General features: G+C 38.4%; 1 protein-coding gene across 1 annotated transcript in view; it reads left to right on the top strand.

Moving 5' to 3' along the window:
- The window catches only part of SNTB1 (syntrophin beta 1), a 420,644-nt gene that overhangs the window by 387,374 nt on the left and 9,875 nt on the right, over positions 1 to 23,395 (top strand). The window contains 7 exon segments of the mRNA XM_053715327.1: positions 1,610 to 1,632; positions 1,635 to 1,690; positions 1,692 to 1,769; positions 1,771 to 1,807; positions 5,315 to 5,407; positions 5,410 to 5,469; positions 5,472 to 5,503. Of these exon segments, the coding sequence (XP_053571302.1) occupies positions 1,610 to 1,632; positions 1,635 to 1,690; positions 1,692 to 1,769; positions 1,771 to 1,807; positions 5,315 to 5,407; positions 5,410 to 5,469; positions 5,472 to 5,503 (379 nt within the window).

Genomic DNA, 23,395 nt, shown 5'->3' with positions numbered 1-23,395 from the left:
ATATATTCACAGATAGTTTTAACATGCCACTACAGATCATTTCCGACCCAGTCATTTTGCATGGAGACTAGTGTCTATGACGGCTTTTTGGAAAAGGTGCGTGTGCCTTTCTGTTTTGGGGAGTGGGCTCACACAGGACAGCAAAACTGATTGGAAAAATCATTATCTGTTTGACTTTGGAACACACAGAATTGTATTGGGCTGTGGCACAGAGATGTCAATTTGTAACTGTCCAAAAATAAGTATATACATGAACTAGAAGCTGTTAAATGCGATGTAATATATTAAACTCAAAGACATCATGACCTTATTATGTATATTTTACAGGGGAGAATAGAGAGAGGCAAATGAGAGCCTTACAAAATAAAAAATACCAAGAACAAGATGCCATGACTTAGTAATTTACTGAATAAAAACCTAGACATAGGCAGGCAATTTAACCCTTTAACATTTCATCCTCCTGTGTGGAATAAGAATAAAGTACCAGAAAAGTAATATCCTCTATTTTTACACCCACAAATCACCTACACTGCCTCATAGGGAAAAGCAAATATTGATTTAGAAAATCGTGCATTAATATTTGAATGTTTATTTCAACAAACTTACATTAAAGCCAATGAGAATCAACATTCAAATTGTAATATTCCTTTAAATATGCCTGTCTGCAGTTTTTGTTTTGACAAAGGTTGGTCCAAAAAGAGCAATGTACCTTATTAATGATATGTTAGCTTCTGGTCCTCATTGGAGGTTGTGGGATGTAGCACTTTAATGGTATAGAAAGTATTTCCATCATGTTATTTAAAGCTTGTTTAGGATGTTTAAATTTCTGATTCCTCAAAGTATTTAGCTAAGATGTTTTCCAAAATAATCCAAACAAATAAGTGTACATGTAAATATCAGCATGAGAGTTCATTTTCTATAGCATACCATGGTAAACATTGGCACGGGACTTACCATTTTTCTTCATATTTCAAACATATCAAATACGTACTTATGGTTCCACCTTTATCATTAGCTCAACTTTCCAAAACACTTGTAATACTTAGGAATGGGTATTACAGCCCCCTCTAGAGCCCATAGCACCCCTAAAAGTCACTTAGTCCCAACTCAGGCCGAGCCGCAAAATTCTGTAGCGCTCGATTAAGGTCAATAAAAAATTAGAGAAGTATCTCTTACTGAAAAGGTTTATATATACATTGCAAATCTAGGTCACCCTCCCTTTAATTTTGGTTAAATTAAATAATTAAATTTTATGGTTGATTCCACCTAAAGTAATATATTATGCCCATGCTGGAAGTGATTAGATGTTGTCAAGGAAGCATCTGGATGGTAATGGGGTGTGGAGGGTGATTAGATGTTGTCAAGGAAGCTTCTGGATGGTAATGGGGTTGTGGAGGGTGATTAGATGTTTCAATGAAGCATCTGGATGGTAATGGAGTGTGGAGGTGATTAGATGTTGTCAAGGAAGCATCTGGATGGTAATAGGGGTGTGAGTTTGCTTAGGGCAGGACCCCTATCTGTGTAACTGGGATGTTAAACGTGTAGAATTCAAGCATATATGAGCAGTTACCCAACTATGCTGCTCAATCTGCTTCTTTCTCTATTTCAGGTTAGTCCATTCTGGTCCAGGGAAGGGTCTTCTCTGCCCGGCACAGAGTTTTCATTTGCAACACGCACAGGATCCAGGCAGGGGGATAGAGACCCATCTGTTCAGAGCCGAGACAAACAGAGACTTATCACTGTGGACAAGACTTATTGTTCAGGGCTGTCAACAACTCAGCCGAGCTGGTTAAAGAGATTATTACCCGTAAGTTCCAACCTGTTTCCTGAAGTTAAGTTCTTTGCAACAGCAGACGTAAATAAAAATAAAGGATGAATCATCCTGCAAGTTGTTAGAATTCCTATACAGGGTATTAGTTATGCAGTAATCATTCTAAAACGGTACAATTCAATGCTACAACTGACAGCTATACAGATAAACATTAATTTGGATATAGTGAGTCATTTTGGTTATCACTCTATTTTTGTCTCAGGTAAAAATCATAAGCTATTGTGGTGTTAAATGTAATATCTAACAATTGGCAGAGTACTTATTCGCATATATAACATAAGTTATTGCAGCATAAATGGGAGAAAAAACTCTTGTGTTGGTGTTTTTGTCTTACATTCGTCTGTCTATCTATATACTGTATCTGTCTGTCTATCCTTCTTACTCAGCTCTTATTAAACCTCAAGTCCCTAATGATTTTCCCGACTAATGAACTCATAACAACCTTGTATTGTAAGTCAGAAGAAAGCTACCTGATGAGACAATTCCCACCTGAAGTTTCTGGTACAGAAGTGATGCACATTACATTCACATGTAGAAGGAGTGTACATGCTTGAAGGACCAAGAAATACAGTCAAATTGCATAATTAAAAATACATTGAAATTACACTCTTTAACACCAGGCAGTAGATTTATTTTTTTTCTGACAAACTTCAAAGTTTTCTTTCATTTCCCTGCCCCCTGTATTATGTGGCACACACTCATATGTATATGAGCTGTGAAATTTTGCACATGCTCAGTGCCAGCTGCTAGCTCAGCATAAGACACACTCCTCCAAGAATCCAACAACTATCTTAGAATTGTTTTTTTTTTGTTTTCACTTGCTCTTTAACAGACATAGGGGCCGATTTATCAATGTCTGATGGACATAATCCACTGTAGCGGATCATGTCCGCCAGACATCTGAGCTTGTGCAATGCTGCACCCTGCAGATTTGTACTAGCAGGGGGTGTCAATCAACCCGATCGCTTCTTTACTCCTGTTTCCGGTGAGCCTAAAGGCTCGCACGGAAACAGATGTATTGCGGCCAATACGGGGCATAATAAATCGTCCCCAAAGGCTTCGGTCAGCCTTAAACTTACATTAGTTAGATAGAACATGCAGTTTTAAAAGACTATCCAGTTTACTTCCATGATCAAACTGTGCTCCGTCTTTTTGAATGCACACTTTCTGAGGCACCCGCTCTTACTGAGCATGTGCAAAGTTTGAAATTTGTCATTAAAAAATCTATTGCTCATTTAAAATTCAGATTAGTGCTATTGCACTGTCTTTTTATTATACACTTGTTAATTATGCAATTCTACTAGTTTAGGGCTAAATTACAAGTGGAGCGCTAATTGATTGCTAACCCACAAATTGGCAAATTTTGCCTGTTTGTGGGCGCGATAAATAACCAGCCATTACAAGCGGGTTGGTTATTGCTAGTAGAACTGCACTTTGGGGTGAAAAGTGTTCCCTGTAAATAAATATATATATATATATATATATATATATATACACACTGTATATAAACTTATATATTCATGTTGTTAATATGTGTATATACACATATTAACACATGAATATATACAGTATGTATATATTCATATTTGCTGCCCATCGCTGCGCAACTTACCCCCTTCGCTGAGCTACGGTCTCATGCCGTGTCTCACAGCATGAGAACAAGGGCTCCGATTGGAGCCTATGGAAGCGTGCTCTCATGAGCCCAATGCTTCAGTGCAATGTGAACGCGAATGGCACCTCACCTGTAATACCAACACACTTTTGCGTGCACTGGTAATTACAAAGTGGAGCGCAAATATCGCTTTAGTGAAAACTATATTTGCACTGCACTTATATTCTGGCCCATAATGATTCTTTAAACAAATTCTCCAAGTGTATGAAGTGTGATAATATGATGCAAAAGCAAAAAACAGAAACAGAGGCGCCACATGTGTGGATCAATATAACCAGAATTCCAGTAAAGGAGTAGAATAAGGGTACTCACAAACGAAGGCGGCACTCTCTTGTGCCAGTAGAGGCAGGCTGGTTTTCAACAGCAAACCAGCTGGCTGTGTGTCTCCCAAATCGATCAGGAATGCTTGTCTCCTTGGTGTCAAACACCGGCTAAAATACTGCAGTGGAAGGAGGAGGGAGGGCTATAGTGCCCTTAGGGTTACTGTGATGGGGATAGTAACACCAACGCCAGACTTAGTAAAAGTATAAAATCAGTCTATTTATTATACACAATAAAAATACCAAATGGTATAAACAGATTACAGCTGGGGTGATGACAAACTATCTCCCCATGAACCATACAAGGATAGCGACGCGTTTCTCGGGGAACACCCCGTTTCCTCAGGCTTGTATGGTTCATGGGGAGATAGTTTGTCATCACCCAGCTGTAATCTGTTATACCATTTGGTATTTTTATTGTGTATAATAAATTAGACTGATTTTATACTTTTACATAAGTCAGGCGTTGGTGTTACTATCCCCATCACAGTAACCTAAGGCACTATAGCCCTCCCTCCTCCTTCCACTGCAGTATTTTAGCCGGTGTTTGACACCAAGGAGACAAGCATTCCTGATCGATTTGGGAGACACACAGCCAGCTGGTTTTGCTGTTGAAAACCAGCCTCCTACTGGCACAAGAGAGTGCCGCCTCGTTTGTGAGTACCCTTATTCTACTCCTTTACTGGAAATTCTGGTTATATTGATCCACACATGTGGCGCCTCTGTTTCTGTTTTTGTTTTGCATCATAGAATTACATCATCCAGTTGGGTGAAGGACAGAGAGCAGCCTGTTCAAGCACTGATGGACATTTGAAGAGTCTTGCTGGACTTTCCAGATTGGGTTGCATATACCATCTGATTCGTATATATTTATATTTTTATTTTTATTTTATATTGTCATTTTTCACAATTTATTAATCATGCTGGCATACTAGTGTAAAATATTGTCATTTGTACCAATGCCAGCCGTTTCCTACATTTTTATTCACTAGTATTGTATCATTATTTACACACCTGATTCTAGCGCCTCCTATAGGAGCCCAGTGATAGTATTATCAAGGTGACTCCCGTTCAGTCTAAGTGTGATAAATACAATGTTATACCACTGCTGCCATTAAGGTCTCAGGCATGTGCATACTTTTGAGCATATTAGTTTTAAAAAACAAAAAAGAGAGTAAACGCAGAAGTAAATTAGATTTTATTTTAATTTCCATGCTCTATCTCAATTATGAAAGATTAATTTGACTTTCCTGTCCCTTTAAAGTGCATTGCTGAATTTTTCATCTTAGATCTTTATAAACTTACTTTTTTTTATTATCTATTTATGTAATTAAAAGTAGAATTTGGACTGCAAAGGTTTCATACTAACTAAAATAAAAAATCATTTTTTACTGTATAGTAGCAGATTTGGTGATTTGAAGATGGAAGATTTCAATAGCCTTGTAAACTATTCTAAAGTTAGAATTAATTACTTTTTCCCTTTTTTCTCAGCTTGTACATACAAAAGTCAAGAGTGTCAATTGGTCATAAATTATGAACATGGATTCTCTATAGGCACAGAGGCTCCGGATGGTTCATTCTCTAAACTTTGGCACAATATCCTTATGAAAAACTTAAAATGTCTTCAGATGATGGAGTTAAAATGCTATATTAGATTTTGGTGGCAAAGAAGGAGAAATTGTAAGTATTGCTTTTGTAAATGTAAATTAAAAAAAAAAATATTCTGGCATTTTAAAGATTTTATTTACAAAATAGATAAAAATAAAACAGACACAGTGGATAAATAATTTGCTGTTTTACATATCTCCAAAGTAACATATTATGACAATTGTACAATTAAATCTCAAATCAAAAGAAAAAAAGGGAAATTTTGCAAAATTTTGTAATTCATGATACTAAATTTAGAAATGTGTTTTTGTTTTGGATTTCATTTCTGGTTATTTTTGGCTCACCATAGTTGATTCTCACCAGAGAGACTAGTTCAAAGTAAAAAGGAGACAATATCATAAAAAGCCTTTCGTCCAACATTTACAGATGCGTACTTTTGAACATCCAACTTGGAGTGATAAGAAATGTATTAGATGTTTTTTCAGACTGCCACCTAAGTTCTAAGGTGATGAAGCCATTGCCCGGGAGGTTAAAACTGCACTTTTAGAATGAGTCCTTTTTCGGAACCAGAGCTCCTCTTAGCTAATATGCATTAAAGGGACACTGAACCAAAATGTTTTTTTCTTGGTTCAGATAGAACATGCAATTTTAAGCAACTTTCTAATTTACTCCTATTATCAAATTTTGTTCATTCTCTTGGTATCTTTATTTTGAAAAGGAAGAATGTAAGTTTAGATGCCGGCCCATTTTTGGTGAACAACTTGGGAGTGTTCTTGCTGATTGGTGAATACATTCACCCACCAATAAACAAGTGCTGTCCAGGGTCTGAAACAAAAAATTGTCTGGCTCCTTAGCTTAGATGTCTTCGTTTTCAAATAAAGATAGCAAGAGAATGAAGGAAAAATTGATAATATGAAAAAATTAGAAAGTTGCTTAAAATTGCATGCTCTATCTGAATCACGAGCGAAAAAATGTGGGTTCAGTGTCCCTTTAAACAATGCATTTTACTATCCAGACTGAAATGGTAGTCTTTGCTGGAGAAATAGGAACATTTAGGGTTTTCACATGCATTTGTTTTCTTTGTCATATATCCTTTTAAAATAAATATGTAAGCATCTTACAAGATCCAGTCTATGAAATGGATTACCATTTATTGTCTTCTTTTATGGTCAACAAGAAGTTAGGATTATATATGTTAAAGATTGAAAGTCTGAAAAAAAATTCTGGGAGGGATATTTATCAGCTGTCAACGGTGCTGCATTCGACGGGCACCAATACGCATCGCCTAACATCGCAGCCGCGAACCTGAATACACTCTCCTTATTTATAAAAAAAGCTGTCAAAAAGCCACGCACCAAGTACGGGGCGATTAGCAGCGGACTGTTGTTAACTAACAGTCATCGATCTCGCTGCTATTCGGCTTTTTCCCAACTTTATTTATACCCTGTCACTAAACACCGCCACTATACTAAAATGTTTAACCCCTATCCCGCCGCTCCCGGACCCCGCCGCAACTAAATAAAGTTATTAACCCCCATCCTGCCTCTCCTGGAGCCCACCGCAACTCTAATAAAGCTATTAAACCCTATCCTGCCGCTCTCCCGAACCCCACCGCAACTAATTAAAGTTATTAACCCCTATCCCGCCGCTCACGGACCCCTACGCAACTAAATAAATGTATTACCCCTAAACCTCTGGCCTCCCACATCACTACTACTTACTAAACCAATTAACCCCTAAACCACCAGTCCCCCACATCGCCATAAATGAAATTAAGCTATTAACCCCTAAACCTAACAACCGCTAACTTTACATTAAATATTAACTTATCCCTATCTTATAATAAATTTAAAACTTACCTTTAGAAGTAAATAAACTATATTAAACTACTAATTAACCTAACCTAACTTTTATCCTACAATTACATTAAACTATATTAAACTATTAATTAGCCTACTCTATTATACTAAAATGACATTAACCCTTAATGACCGGGACCATTTTTCAATTTTCTTACCCTTAATGACAATGGCTATTTTTACATTTCTGCAGTGTTTGCGTTTAGCTGTAATTTTCCTCTTACTCATTTACTGTACCCACACATATTATATACCGTTTTACTCGTCATTAAATGACTCTTCTAAGATACCATTATTTTCATCATATCTTATAATTTACTAAAAAAAAAAAAGATAAAATAATGAGGAAAAAATGGAAAAAAACAAACACATTTTTCTAAACTTTGACCCCCAAAATCTGTTACACATCTACAATCACCAAAAAACACCATGCTAAATATTTATAAATTTTGTCCTGAGTTTAGAAATAACCCAATGTTTACATGTTTCATTGCTTTTTTGCAATTTATGGGGGCAATAAATACAAGTAGCACTTTGCTATTTCCAAAACCACTTTTTTTTCAAAATTAGCGCTAGTTACTTTGGAACCCTGATATCTGTCAGGAATACCTGAATATCCCTTGACATGTATATATTTTGTTTTAGAAGACATCCAAGAGTATTGATCAAGGCCCATTTTGGTATATTTCATGCCACCATTTCACCGCCAAATGCGATAAAAAATAAAAAAAAGTTAACTTTTTCACAAATTTTGTCACAAACTTTAGGTTTCCCACTGAAATTATTTACAAACAGCTTCTGCAATTATGGCACAAATGGTTGTAAATGCTTCTCTGGGATCCCCTTTTTCAGAAATAACAGACTTATATGGGTTTGTGGTTGCTTTTTGGTAATTAGAAGGCCGCTAATGCCGCGCGCTCCACACATGTTTTATGCCAGGAGTGAAGGGGTTAATTAGGGAGCTTGTAGGGAGCTTGTAGGGTTAATTTTAGCTTTAGTGTAGTGTAGTAGACAACCCCAAGTATTGATCTAGGCCCATTTTGGTATATTTTATGCCACCATTTCACCGCCAAATGCGAGCAAATAAAAAAAAAAAACTTTACATTTTCACAATTTTAGGTTTCTCACTGAAATTATTTACAAACAGCTTGTGCTATTATAGCAGAAATTGTTGTAAAAGCTTCTCTGGGATCCCCTTTGTTCAGAAATAGCAGATTTATATGGCTTTGGCGTTGCTTTTTGGTAATTAGAAGGCCGCTAAATGCTGCTGCGCACCACACGTGAATTATGCCCAGCAGTGAAGGGGTTAAATTAGGTAGCTTGTAGGGAGCTTGCCAGGGTTAATTTTAGAGATCAGCCTCCCACCTGACACATCCCACCCCCTGATCCCTCCCAAACAGCTCTCTTTCCCTCCCCCACCCCACAATTGTTACCGCCATCATTAAGTACTGGCAGAAAGGTCTGCCGAGTACTAAATAAAAGAGTTTTTTTTTTTTTTTTAAATAAAAATTATAAAATATTTTAGTTGTTGATGGACCCCTGCCTTAGCCACCAACCTCCCTGATCCCCCCCTCCAGCACTCTAACCCTCTCCCCTACCTAATTAACCGCCATCTTGGGTACTGGCAGCTGTCTGCCAGTACCCAGTTTGCCCCACAAACCAAACTATTTTAATTTTAATTTTTAACTTTATTTGTATGTTTAATTATTTCTGTAGTGTAGCAGCCCCCCACAATACCCCCACCCCCTCCCCCTCCCAGATCCTTTTAAATGTAAAAAAATAATAATAATTTTTTTTCCCCTTCCTTTTTCATTGGTGTCAGTGTGGCTAATGCGCGCATGTGCACGTGCTCGTGCACGCGCGCCCACGTGCACACGCACACCCGTGCACGCGTGCATCGTGCACTGCGCAGCGCACACAACCCTCCCTCCTCCCACCAGACAAAGGCACCATCGGCACCATCACTACCGGTGCAGAGAGGGCCAACAGAGTGGCTCTCTCTGCATCGGAGTCTTGTAAAGGGGTATTGCAGGATGCCTCCATATCGAGGCATCACTGCAATACCCTTTAGAGCTGCTGGAAGTGATTGTGATCACTTCCAGCACTCTGTTAGACAACTGACGTACCAGGTACGTCCGATTATCATTAACTGCTTGTTAATCGCATGACGTACCTGGTACGTCAGTTGTCATTAAGGGGTTAAACTATATTAAAATATTAATTAACCTACCCTAACCATTATCTTAAAATTACATTAAACTACAAATTAAATTAACTATATTATATATTTAAAAACCTAACCCTACTCAAATTATTTAAATCTACAATAAAGAATTACTAAGTTACAAAAAAAATAACAACTAAGTTACACAAACTAAAAAAACACTAAGTTGCACAAAAATAAAAAATAAATGATCAAATATTTAAACTAATTACACCTAATCTAATAGCCCCTATCAAAATAAAAAAGGCCCCCCCCAAAATAAAAAAATCCTAGCCTACAAAAAACTACCAATGGCCCTTAAAAGGGCCTTTTGCAGGACATTGCCCCAAAGAAATCAGCTCTTTTACCTGTAAAATAAAATACAAACACCTCCCCCAACAGTGAAAACCACCACCCACACAACCAAACCCCCCCCCAAAAAAACTAGCTCCCCATTGCCCTGAAAATGGCATTTGTATGGGCATTGCCCTTAAAAGGGCATTTAGCTCTTTTTCAGCCCAAATTCCCTAACCTAAAATTAAAACCCACCCAATAAACCCTTAAAAAAAAACTAACACTAATCCCCAAAGATTCACTCACAGTTTTCGAAGACCGGACATTCATCCTCATCCAAGCGGCAGAAGTCCTCAGCGAAGCCGGCAGAAGTCTTCATCCAAGCGGGCCGAAATCTTCATCCACCGGGTAAAAATCCTATTTGCTGTTGCAATCAGTCAATAGGATTGAGCTTTCATCCTATTGGCTGATCCAATCAGCCAATAGGATTGAGCTCACATTTTATTGGCTTTCCCAATCAGCCAATAGAATGCAAGCTCAATCCTATTGGCTGATTTCAACAGTCAATATGATTTTTTCCACCTTAATTCCTATTGGCTGATAGTGATCAGTCAATTGGAATGTAAGGGACGCCATCTTGGATGACGTACCTTAAAGGGAAACTTCATTCGTTGTTGGACCATCGCAAGAAGAGATGCTCGCGCCTGGATGTCTGTGATGGAGCCGCTCCACACCGGATGGATGAAGATAGAAGATGTCGTCTGTTTGAAGACTTCTGCGCCGGTTGATGAAGTCTTCGGCCGCTTGGATGAAGACTTCTGCCGGCTTCGCTAGAGGAGACTTCTGCTGCCTGGATGAGGGATGGATGTCCGGTCTTCGAAAACTGTAGTGGATCTTTCGGTGGTTAGTGTTAGGTTTTTTTAAGGTTTTTTATTGGGTGGGTTTTAATTTTAGGTTAGGGACTTTGGGCTTAAAAAGAGCTAAATGCCCCTTTAAGGGCAATGCCCATACAAATGCCATTTTCAGGGCAATGGGGAGCTTAGGTTTTTTAGATAGGTTTTTATTTGGGGGGTTTGGTTGTGTGGTGGGTTTTACTGTTGGGGAGGTGTTTGTATTTTATTTTACAGGTAAAAGAGCTAATTTCTTTGGGCAATGCCCCGCAAAAGGCCCTATTAAGGGCCATTGGTAGTTTTTTGTAGGCTAGGGTTTTTTTTATTTTGGGGGATTTTGTTTTTTATTTTTGGGGGGGCTTTTTTATTTTCATAGGGCTATTAGATTAGGTGTAATTAGTATAAATATTTGATCATTTAAATTTTATTTTGTGTATCTTAGTGTTTTTTATTTTGTGTAACTTAGTTGTTATTTTTTTAACTTAGTAATTCTTTATTGTAGATTTAAATAATTTGAGTAGGGTTAGGTTTTAAATATATAATATAGTTAATTTAATTTGTAGTTTAATGTAATTTTAGTATAATAGTTAGGGTAGGTTAATTAATAGTTGAATATAGTTTAATGTAATTTTAGTATAATAGTTAGGGTAGGTTAATTAATAGTTTAATTATAGTTTATTTTAATTCTAAAGGTAAGTTTAAATTTATTATAAGATAGGGATGAGTTAATATTTAATGTAAAGTTAGCGGGTTGTTAGGATTAGGGTTAATAGCTTAATTTAGTTTATGGGGATGTGGGGGCTGGCGGTTTAGGGGTTTAATAGGTTTAGTAAGTGGTAGTGATGTGGAAGGCCAGGGGTTTAGGGGTTAATATATTTATTTAGTTGCGGTGGGCTCCGGGAGTGGAGGGATAGGGGTTAATACATTTAGTTAATTGCGGTGGGCTCTGGGAGCGGGTGGAACAGGGGTTAATAACATGTAGGTGGCGGAGATATCGGCGGCAGATTAGGGGTGTTAGACTCGGGGCTTATGTTAGGGTGTTAGGTGTAAACATAACTTTTATACTACCAAAGAAATCAATGGGATATCTGACAGCATCGAACATAAGCTTTCGCGGCATTCAGACTCCCATTGATTCCTATGGCATCTGCGGCCTCAGGGTGGCGGATTGAAAACTAGCTACGCTGGGCCGGAATAGTGGCGAGCGTACTGTTTATAAGTTTGATAACTTGCAAAAGTTATCAAATAGTGCCGAATTTGTATTCGGAACATCTGTAATGATGTAAGCATCGATCTGTGTCGGACTGAGACTGGCGGATCGTATGTTACGTCACAGATTTCAACTTTTGCTGGTCTGTAAGCATTGATAAATGGGTGAAATCAGGCTCGCCACCAATTACGCTGCGGAATTCCAGGCGTATTTGCGGTTGACGGCTTGATAAATAGGCCTCTGGGACTGTATATGACAATAGGAAATATGTCTCTTCTACTGAATGAGGTTGTTATTGTGAAACTCTTCTGTCAGAAGCAACAGCCAGACATTAAAAAGGTTTATGCAACAAGAACAATTTTTTTTAAAAAAATGCTTAAAAGTTCAAAAGATGCATCTGGCGGATCATCAAATACCAAGGTAAATATCAAGGAAGTATAAAAGAGCTCTTTTTAAACATATAAAACAATTCCTGAAGAATGGGATGGTCAATCTCTTGTCTCATTAAACTCCTGTAACTGTGACTAAACTTTTAATATGCTTCGGTCCAGCAGATAACCATTATGAAAAAAATGCAAAAAGATGGCATAGCTTAATGTTTGATGAAGAAGCACTTTGCTGAATTAACCAATAAAAACAAAAAATATCATATTCTACAGGAAGCTAAGGTAGTAGATATTTTCCATAATTTAAATGGACATAATACCCATATGCTAAATCACTTGAAAAAAAGCAGACAAGGAAATTGCCACCTAAACATCTCTATGTAACAAAGAAAGATATTTTACATCAAAATCTCTTCAGCTCACAGTAGTGAGTGCTCTGTCAGTATGTTGAAAAACAAACAAACAGCCAATCTGCTTCATCAGTGCTTATGTCACACTTTACTTTACTGTTATCCCATGAGATTTCCCTGAAATTTCATAGTGAGCTCCCTTAAACCGCATAGGGAAATAACATGACTGTGCCTGTGCATGCCAGAAGCTTGCTCCCTATCAAGTCCTGGGACAAGCATCCTGACTGGCTGCTTAAAATCGCTTTACAATGGGATGTGGCTACTGAGGAAATTTTGAGGTAAAAAATCTTCCTTTTTTACATAGAGATGTTCAGGTGATATTTTCTAGTTGGCTTTTAACAGCTATGCTGCATAACTTTCAATTGCTTCAGCATTTGGTTATCATGTCGGTTTATATAGTTTTTATAAGTGAATATAATATATTTAGTTGCTCTAACCTTGCCCACTTAGCAATAAGGCTGTCAAAATCAACTTCTGAAGATTGTGAAGAAACACTGGGCCTTAATGTAGGACTCCGGGAAACAACCCAAGATGGTTCTACTGCCATTTGCATGGGTAACAAGTACCATGGCTTTATGGGTGAAAGTAGAAGAGCTGGAATAAACCTTGTATTCAATTCTACATAGAAGTTAAACTATTAATAAGATTTGGAATAGCTTTCCCCTATTAAGCGGAGGGATAGAAACTTGATCCACCATTCAAATGATATCTTACCTGTGAGGTTGCTATTCCAAATGATATTTTCAAAACATGCTTAGGTAATCAGCCTTATAGTTTATATTAACAGGAAGATGAACTGCTGTTAGTGTATGCATATCTCTGGGAGAACAGAAATAATGACTGTCCTGTTGTTTGTCAGCATTTTATTGTAGGAAGTAAGTGTTCTCACTTTCAGGACATTTGAAAACAAAGTTGATTCCTCCATCTTTCTTTACCACTTGCCCCTGATAATTTGCCATAGCCAATTTTGCTAGAAACTATCTTTGTCTGAATCCAAAAGGGGTCCATAAAGGGAAGACCTCCGCAGAGATTATGAGTCTGAAGCCATCATTCAAAGAGAATCCTCTTTGAGAGAATGACTTTATTTGTCTGTTTTCCAGGGCCGCCATCAGGGGTGGCAGGGGTGACTCCTGTCAGGGACCCAAATTTTTTAAATTTTGGCAGCCACCAGTGGGTACTATAGCAGAGTGCTAATTGAGCATGGGAAATGTTATTACAAGGAGTAAAGTATTAGCATTTGAGAGGATTTCTTAGTGTGCACTAAACCACTATGCTCAGTGTGAGACAGACTTGGCACTTTGTACAATGTGTGCCTGAGTCAGACGACAGATCACTTTCATTTGAAGAGGAGGTAGGACTTACTTAGCAAATGTTTTTTATTTCTTTGTGCAATTTTGGATTATAACTTCAGTGTGGTAGTAGTTGTATGGTGGGGCTAGGGGGGTCCATAAAAACGCATTTTTTTTAGCAGCAGTGTATTTATGATTATTTGACAATGCTGTAGAAATTCTATATTTAAAACCATGCAGAAATGTTTCCTCCTCAATACACAAATGGTAGATGTCCTTTTGGCAGATATGCATTTTATATATATATATATATATATATATATATATATATATATATATATATATATATATATTACATTCGAGTTTACTGCCCCTTTATGCAAGGACTTTCCAGATGCAAGGAGGCATTTTATCTAAGATTTTTACATCTGCATAAAATTTTATACTCTCAGACTAAGATTGCTCAGTGTTTGAAATGAGACAGGTTAACTTAAAACTGTTCAGTTTACACTACAGCTGACTTAGTTTTGAAATACATACCAACAAGCCTAAATCCTGCATTTAACCAGATCTAATGGTATGAGTACCACAGCTTATGGTCCCACCAAGACCATATAGAGTACAGCATTTTCAAAATCCATAAGTACAACTGACAGATGGGAAAATGTGTACACTATATTTGAAGTGGTGCTCTTGGTTGGGGAAAATGGGAAAAAAACAAACAAACATATGTTAACCTTTTAAAGGTACTTTTCTTCATCTAGCCATCTACCCAGCTCATTAATGTACAATTTTGAATTCACAGAATTATTTTTGTTTGCACATTTACAAATATGATTCTTTAAAAAGTGATCTCTTAATTTTGCTTTTTTTTTATCATGCATGTCACACACTGTTGATTTAGGGGATGCAAGGTGCATAATGTTTCCTCCTGTGAGTGTTTCTGTGGGTGTATGTGTTTATGTCTTTGTGCTTTGGTTTGTGTCTCTATGTGTATGTATTTTTTATCTGTGGGTCTCTCTGTGAGGGTGGGTGTTACCGTGTGTATGTCTTTTTGCATTTTCTGTGGATGTCTGAGGGTGTGTGCATATGTCTTTGAGCTTTTTCTATGGGTGTTTCTTTGAGGGTGTTTGTGTTTATGTATGTATGTATGTCTGTGTTTTCTGTGGGTGTCTCTGTGAGGGTGTGTATGTCTTTGTGTGTTTTCTGTGGATGTCTCAGTGAGGGTGTGTGTGTGTATGTATGTCTTTCTGTGTTTTTCATGTGGTTGTCTCTCTGTGTGTGTGTATGTCTTTGTGTTTTCTGTGGGTGTCTCTGTGTGTGTATGTGTGTATATGTCTTTGTGTGTTTTCTGACGCTGTCTCTGTCGGTGTTTCCTTGGGTGTATGTGCAAGTTTGAGTTTGTGTGTGTGTGTGTCCATTGTCTGTTCCTTTTTAGGACATTTTGACCTTACTACTAATTATTCACATCTTTCTACAGACTTTGAGACTAATGAGACCTTTCCGGAAGTCACCAATCCACCATTTAACCTTTGAATTATTGTTTAGGCAGTTCAGGGCCCTTCCTTCAGCCACTGCATGCTGTTGTCATAATTTAGTTGTCATCTTCCTTTACAAAAAGATAATCAGAACTCCATATTTTGTTTTCTAAATCTCCTTTTTTTTTACAAAACTGTTGTTTACCTCATTACTTGTCAGGTCAATGTAAACAAGTGCTAAGTGTCTGTTTGGGTTTCTGTGTCTGAGTGTGTTTCTTTGCGTGTCTGCTAGAGTGTCAATATGTGAATCCTTATGTGTGAGTGTGTTTGTGTGTTTCAGTGTATGAGTGTGTCTGTGTGTGTGTGTATGTTACTACCTTTACAACATTTCCAAGTTTAAATAGACAATTAAGAATAAAGTGCATATACATTTTAGTCACTTGGTCAAAAATTGCACATGTCAAAGGAGGGGGGGGGGGCCTGATCAATGGTTGAGTCAAGGGCCCCAAAATTTCTAGTGGGGGCCCTGTCTGTTTCAACACCCCTACTTTAACAGGTAGATTGTTGATGCTGGGTATCCCAATATCTTTGCCTAAGCTCTGACTGAAAGGAAACTATATGGCAACAGATTTATGTTTGTCCTGCATCTTCTCCTTTGGAAGGGATGCCATACCTGTAAACTTTTCTCTATTTATTATTGAGATATGATACTGCAAACAAATGTAAGACTTTTTATGTCTGTGTATATACTCTGAGTTAGTCACAAGTAGATTCCTGGTGGAACATCCAAAAACTGGTAATGCTGGGTGCCTAATGCAAATCACAAATATTGGACTTGTCTATGGAACTAGGTGTCCACGAGGCCTATAGAAACCAGCAATCCATATATTTCATGACAGTTAAAAGGAACTCAGTTGTAAACTTTTTTTTAATCATAAGAAAGTGGATAAAGGTCTTGGATACTAAACCTTCCTGTACTACTTTAGAAATGTATCCATGTTTTGGAAGATTATGTTTTTACTGGGAGTGGTGACTGTGGTAATGTTTTTGAATTATAATTAATAACCATGTGAAATAAAATCCAGTAGCCATTTATTTGAAATGTACTCTACTCAAATGTTTTTTAAATAAGATGGACAAGCTCCAATGGAAAAATAATTCGCCTAGATTACGAGTATTGCGCTAAACAGGGTGCGAAACTAACGCCAAAAAAGTTGCATTATTTCACTCTCCATAGCGCTGCCATTACGAGTTACTGAAAAGCCTCCTTGTGCTGTGCAATATGGTGCGCTAAACTCCATACCGCACAAAATCCAAGGGCTGATTTGACGTGCTCGTGCACGCTTTCCCCCATAGACATCAATGGGGAGAGAGTGTTAGAAAAAAACGAACACCTGAAGTGCGGAATGAAAAATCTCCGTAACTCAACTCCATTTATGTCTATGGGGGAAAAAAAGGTACGTTTAAACCTAACACCCTAACATAAACCCCAAGTCTAAACAACCCTAATCCGCCCCCTCCGACATCACCTAAATAAAGTTATTAACCCCTAATCCCCCCCGCTCCCACCATCGTCGCCACTAATAAAAGCAATAAACCCCTAATCTGCTGCTCCCCGACATCGCCGCCACTAAATAAAATGATTAGCCCCTAAACCTACAGCCTCCCATATCGCCGCTACTAAATAAACCTATTAACCCCTAAACCTCCGGCACCCCACATCGCCGCCACTAAATAAACCTATTAACCCCTAAACCGCCAGCCCCCCACATCTCAAAACACTAAATCAAACTATTAACCCCTAAACCTAACACACCCCTAACTTTAAATTAAAATTACAATATAACTATCTTACAATAAATAAAAACTTACCTGTGAAATAAAAAAAATCCTAAATTAACTCAGCCAATAGGATTTCAGTAGCTCTTATCCTATTGGCTGTTTTGAACAGCTAATAGGATTTCAGAAGCTCTTATCCTATTGGCTGATTTGAATTTGAAGAATCAAATCAACCAATAGAAATGCAAGGTACGCCATTTTGAAACGGCTACCTTGCATTCAACTTCAGTGTACGGCGGTGACCATATGAAGAGGATGCTCCGCGCAAGATGTCTTCCAGGATAGCTCCGCGCCACCGGGATGAAGATAGAAGACGTCTCCGAGATGGATGAAGGTGTCGCCGCCTGGATAAAAACTTCTCGCTGCCTGGGTGAAGATGGATGTCCGGACTTCAGGAACAATGAGTAGATTTTATGGGGTTAGTGTTATTTTTTTTATTTTTTATTAGGGATGGGCACTTGCAAAAGAGCTGAATGCCCTTTTAGGGGCAATGCCCATACAAATGCATCTTTTGGGGCAATGGGTTGCTTAGGATTTTTTAGAGTTAGATTTTTTTTTATTTTGGGGGGTTGGTTGGGTGGTGGGTTTTACTGTTGGGGGGACTTTTGTATTTTTTTTTACAGGTAAAAGAGCTGTTTAACTTAGGGCAATGCCCTAGAAAAGGCCCTTTTAAGGGCTATTTGTAGTTTATTGTAGGTTAGGGGGTGTTTTTATTTTTATTGGGCTATTAGATTAGGTTTACATGTTTTTATTTTTGATAATTTTGTTTATTATTTTTTGTAAGCTTAATCACCTAGCTTTAGAGTTTTGCGGCCAAAGGGGTGCTTTAGCTACGCGTTTTTTTTTTCCCCCGCACCTTTTAAATAACGCTGGTATTTAGAGTTGTCTGAAGGGCTGCGTTAGGCTCCAAAAAGGGAGCGTACAGGCATATTTACCGCCACTTCAACTCTAAATACCAGCGTTGCTTACGGTAGCGGCCAGCTTGAAAAACGTGCTCGTGCACGATTCCCCCATAGAAAACAATGGGGCAGTTTGAGCTGAAAAAAACCTAACACCTGCAAAAAAGCAGTGTTCAGCTCCTAACGCAGCCCCATTGTTTCCTATGGGGAAACACTTTCTAAGTCTGCACCTAACACCCTAACATTAACCCTGAGTCTAAACACCCCTAACCTTACACTTATTAACCCCTAATCTGCCGCCCCCACTATTGCTGACCCCTGCATATTATTATTAACCCCTAATCTTCCGCTCCGGACACCGCCGCAACCTTCGTTATCCCTATGAACCCCTAATCTGCTGCCCCTAACACCGTCGACCCCTATATTATATTTATTAACCCCTAATCTGCCCCCCCAATGTCGCCGCGACCTTACCTACACTTATTAACCCCTAATCTGCCGACCGGATCTCGCCACCACTATAATAAATTTATTAACTCCTAAACCGCCGCACTCCCGTCTCGCAACCCCTATAATAAATTTTATTAACCCCTAATCTGCCCTCCCTAACATCTTTGACACCTAACTTCAAGTATTAACCCCTAATCTGCCGACCGGACCTCGCCGCTACTCTAATAAATGTATTAACCCCTAAAGCTAAGTCTAACACTAACACCCCCCCTAAGTTAAATATAATTTAAATCTAACGAAATAAATTAAATCTTATTAACTAAAGTATTCCTATTTAAAGCTAAATACTTACCTGTAAAATAAATCCTAATATAGCTACAATATAACGAATAATTATATTGTAGCTATTTTAGGATTTATATTTATTTTACAGGCAACTTTGTATTTATTTTAACTAGGTACAATAGCTATTAAATAGTTATTAACTATTTAGTAGCTACCTAGTTAAAATAATCACAAAATTACCTAAAAAAATAAATCCTAACCTAAGTTACAATTAAACCTAACACTACACTATCAATAAATAAATTAACTAAACTACCTACAATTACCTACAATTAAATCATCTAAACTAATTTACAAAAAAACACACTAAATTACAAAAAATAAAAAATTACACCTACTCTAAGCCCCCTAAAAAATAACAAAGCCCCCAAAATAAAAAAATGCCCTATCCTATTCTAAAATAAAAAGTTAACTGCTCTATTACCTTACCAGCCCTTAAAAGGGCTTTTTGCGGGGCATGCCCCAAAGAAATCAGCTCTTTTGCCTGTAAAAAAACATACAATACCCCTCCCAACATTACAACCACCCACCCCACATACCCCTAATCTAACCCAAACCCCCTTTAAAAAACCTAACACTAAGCCCCTGAAGATCTCCCTACCTTGTATTCACCCAGCCGGGTATCACCGATCCGTCCAGAAGAGGGTCCGAAGTCTTCATCCTATCCGGCAAGAAGAGGTCCTCCAGAGGGTCCAAAGTCTTCATCCTATCCGGCAAGAAGAGGTCCTCCAGAGGGTCCAAAGTCTTCATCCAGGCGGCATCTTCTATCTTCTTCCATCTGGAGCAGAGCGGGTCCATCTTGAAGCAGCCGACGCGAAGCCATCCTTCCTCACCGACGGACTAACGACGAATGAAGGTTCCTTTAAATGACGTCATCCAAGATGGCGTCCCTCAAATTCCGATTGGCTGATAGGATTCTATCAGCCAATCGGAATTAAGGTAGGAAAAATCTGATTGGCTGATTGAATCAGCCAATCAGATTCAAGTTCAATCTGATTGGCTGATTGGATCAGCCAATCTGATTGAACTCACATTCTATTGGCTGTTCCGATCAGCCAATAGAATGCAAGCTCAATCTGATTGGCTGATTGGATCAGCCAATCCGATTGAACTTGAATCTGATTTGCTGATTCAATCAGTCAATCAGATTTCTCCTACCTTAATTCCGATTGGCTATCAGCCAATCGGAATTTGAGGGACGCCATCTTGGATGATGTCATTTAAAGGAACCTTCATTCGTCGTTAGTCCATCGGTGAGGAAGGATGGCTCCGCATTGGCTGCTTCAAGATGGACCCGCTCCGTATGGAAGAAGATAGAAGATGCCGCCTGGATGACGATGTTGGACTCTCTGGAGGACCTCTTCTTGCCGGATAGGATGAAGACTTCGGACCCTCTGGAGGACCTCTTCTTGCCGGGTAGGATGAAGACTTCGGACCCTTTTCTGGACGGATCGGTGATACCTGGCTGGGTGAATACAAGGTAGGGAGATCTTCAGGGGCTTAGTGTTAGGTTTTTTAAGGGGGGTTTGGGTTAGATTAGGGGTATGTGAGTGGTGGGTTGTAATGTTGGGGGGGGTATTGTATGTTTTTTTTACAGGCAAAAGAGCTGATTTCTTTGGGGCATGCCCCACAAAAAGCCCTTTTAAGGGCTGGTAAGGTAATAGTGCTGTTAACTTTTTATTTTAGAATAGGGTAGGGCATTTTTTTATTTTGGGGGGCTTTGTTATTTTTTAGGGGGCTTAGAGTAGGTGTAATTAGTTTAAAATTCTTGTAACCTTTTTTTATTTTTTGTAATTTAGTGTTTGTTTTTGTAATTTAGATTAGTTGATTTAATTGTAGGTAATTGTAGGTAGTTTAGTTAATTTATTTATTGATAGTGTAGTGTTAGGTTTAATTGTAACTTAGGTTAGGATTTATGTTACAGGTAATTTTGTGATTATTTTAACTAGGTAGCTATTAAATAGTTAATAACTATTTAATAGCTATTGTACCTAGTTAAAATAAATACAAAGTTGCCTGTAAAATAAATATAAATTGTAAAATAGCTACAATATAATTATTCGTTATATTGTAGCTATATTAGGATTTATTTTACAGGTAAGTATTTAGCTTTAAATAGTAATAATTTATTTAATAAGATTTACTTTATTTCGTTAGATTTAAATTATATTTAACTTAGGGGGGTGTTAGTGTTAGGGTTAGACTTAGCTTTAGGGGTTAATCCATTTATTAGAGTAGCGGCGAGGTCCGGTCGGCAGATTAGGAGTTAATACTTGAAGTTAGGTGTCAAAGATGTTAGGGAGGGCAGATTAGGGGTTATTAAAATTTATTATAGGGGTTGCGAGGCGGGAGTGCGGCGGTTTAGGGGTTAATGCATTTATTAGAGTAGCGGCGAGGTCCGGTCGGCAGATTAGGGGTTAATAAGTGTAGGTAAGTTAGCGGCGACGTTGGGGGGTCAGATTAGGGGTTAATAAATATTATGTAGGTGTCGGCGATGTTAGGGGCAGCAGATTAGGGGTACATAGGGATAATGTATGTGGCGGCGGTGTGCGGTCGGCAGATTAGGGGTTAAAAAAATTTATTAGAGTGGCGGCGATGTGGGGGGGCCTTGGTTTAGGGGTACATAGGTAGTTTATGGGTGTTAGTGTACTTTAGAGCACAGTAGTTAAGAGCTTTATAAACCGGTGTTAGCCCATAAAGCTCTTAACTACTGACTTTTTTCTGCGGCTGGAGTCTTGTCGGTAGAGTTCTAACGCTCGGTAGAGTTCTAACGCTCACTTCAGCCAAGACTCTAAATACCAGCGTTAGGAAGATCCCATTGAAAAGATAGGATACGCAATTGGCGTAAGGGGATCTGAGGTATGGAAAAGTTGCGGCTTGGAAGTGAGCGTTAGACCCTTTCCTGCCTGACTCTAAATACCAGCGGGCGGTAAAAAGCAGCGTTAGGACCCCTTAACGCTGCTTTTGACGGCTAACGCAGAACTCTAAATCTCGGCGAATGTTTTTTATTTTTCGCAATTTAGTGTTTATTATTTTTTTTAATTTTAGATTTTTTAATTTTTTTTGTAGTGTTAGGTTTTTTAAATTTGTAATTTAAGTTTTTAATTGTTAATATTTTTGTATTTATTAAGTTTTAAATAGTGTTTGTGATGCGGGGGGTGGCTGTTTAGGGGTTTATAGGTAGTTTATGGGTGTTCTTTGTAACAGTTTAGTTATACATTTTGTGAAACATTTTTTTTCCACAAAATCTATAACTACTGCTCTCAGATGGGGGTATTAATCATGTCGGTATAGGCTGTAACGCAAGCATTTTAGCCGGACCGCACAACCTGTAATACCGGTGCTATTAAAATCCCACACAAAAACTTCATTTTTTGAGTGCGGAATGGACGTTGAGTTACAGGCTAAAATGCTTGCGGTATAGCTATACCGACATGACTCGTAATATGCGTTCCTGGCCATTCCAGTGTAATGACCAATTTTTCAGCATTAAAAGCCATGCACAAAACGTAAAAAAAAGCCTTGCGCACCGTAACGCATAACTCGTAATCTAGCTGATTGTTACTTACTGCATGAAGTATTTACCTCATTCTCTACCTTTTAAAATGCATATGGTTTTCAGCTTTGTGGATTACATTTTTCTTTGGAGCCAAAGGGGCCAATTTAACAAAGTGCGAGCGGACATGGTGCACTGTAGCTGATCCTGTCCACCACACATCGATAAATGCCGACGGCATACGTTGTTGGCATTTATCATTGCACAAGCAGTTCTAGTGAACTGCTTGTGCAATGCTGCCCCCTGCAGATTCGCGGCCAATCGGCCGCTAGCAGGGGGTGTCAATCAACCCGACCGTATGCGATTGGGCGTATTGATGTCTGCCGTCTCAGAGCAGGCGGACATGTTAAGGAGCAGCGGTCTTAAGACAGCTGCTTCTTAACTCCTGTTTCCGGCGAGCCTGAAGGCTCGCGCGTAAACAGTTACATTCATGGCCATTTAGCCCTTGTTAAATTGGCCCATAAAGCTCTACTGGCACAAAACTGCACAAAACTGATCTTCTGGCTTTAATAGTTTATGATAAAAAATGACTGTTACCTCCTGTTTTGTTAGAAATAAGGGATTTTAAACTAAAATATGTATTATATTTTATTTTAAATCTTTTTGCAAACAACAAAAGTAATAATATATTCTAAAAGGTGCTCTGTTAGATGGAAAATGATTATAAAGTGTATTTAAAATAGTAGGCTATGTTCATATATTCTACTTAAAACATTATATTAAGAAAATAAAAGTCTCGGAGGCGGAGCCTGGCCGTGCAGGAACATGGCCGCATAGCGTGTGAGCTCCGGGGCTACTCTTCCTCATCGGCCGGTATAAGAAGCCCTACCTGAGTTAAAAAGTGGCGATACTATGC

The sequence above is a fragment of the Bombina bombina genome, chromosome 5 (genome assembly GCF_027579735.1).
Source record: "Bombina bombina isolate aBomBom1 chromosome 5, aBomBom1.pri, whole genome shotgun sequence".
In the NCBI taxonomy this organism is placed as follows: Eukaryota; Metazoa; Chordata; class Amphibia; order Anura; family Bombinatoridae; genus Bombina; species Bombina bombina.
Note: the sequence above shows the minus strand (reverse complement) of the source record. Positions and strands in the feature narration are given on the sequence as shown.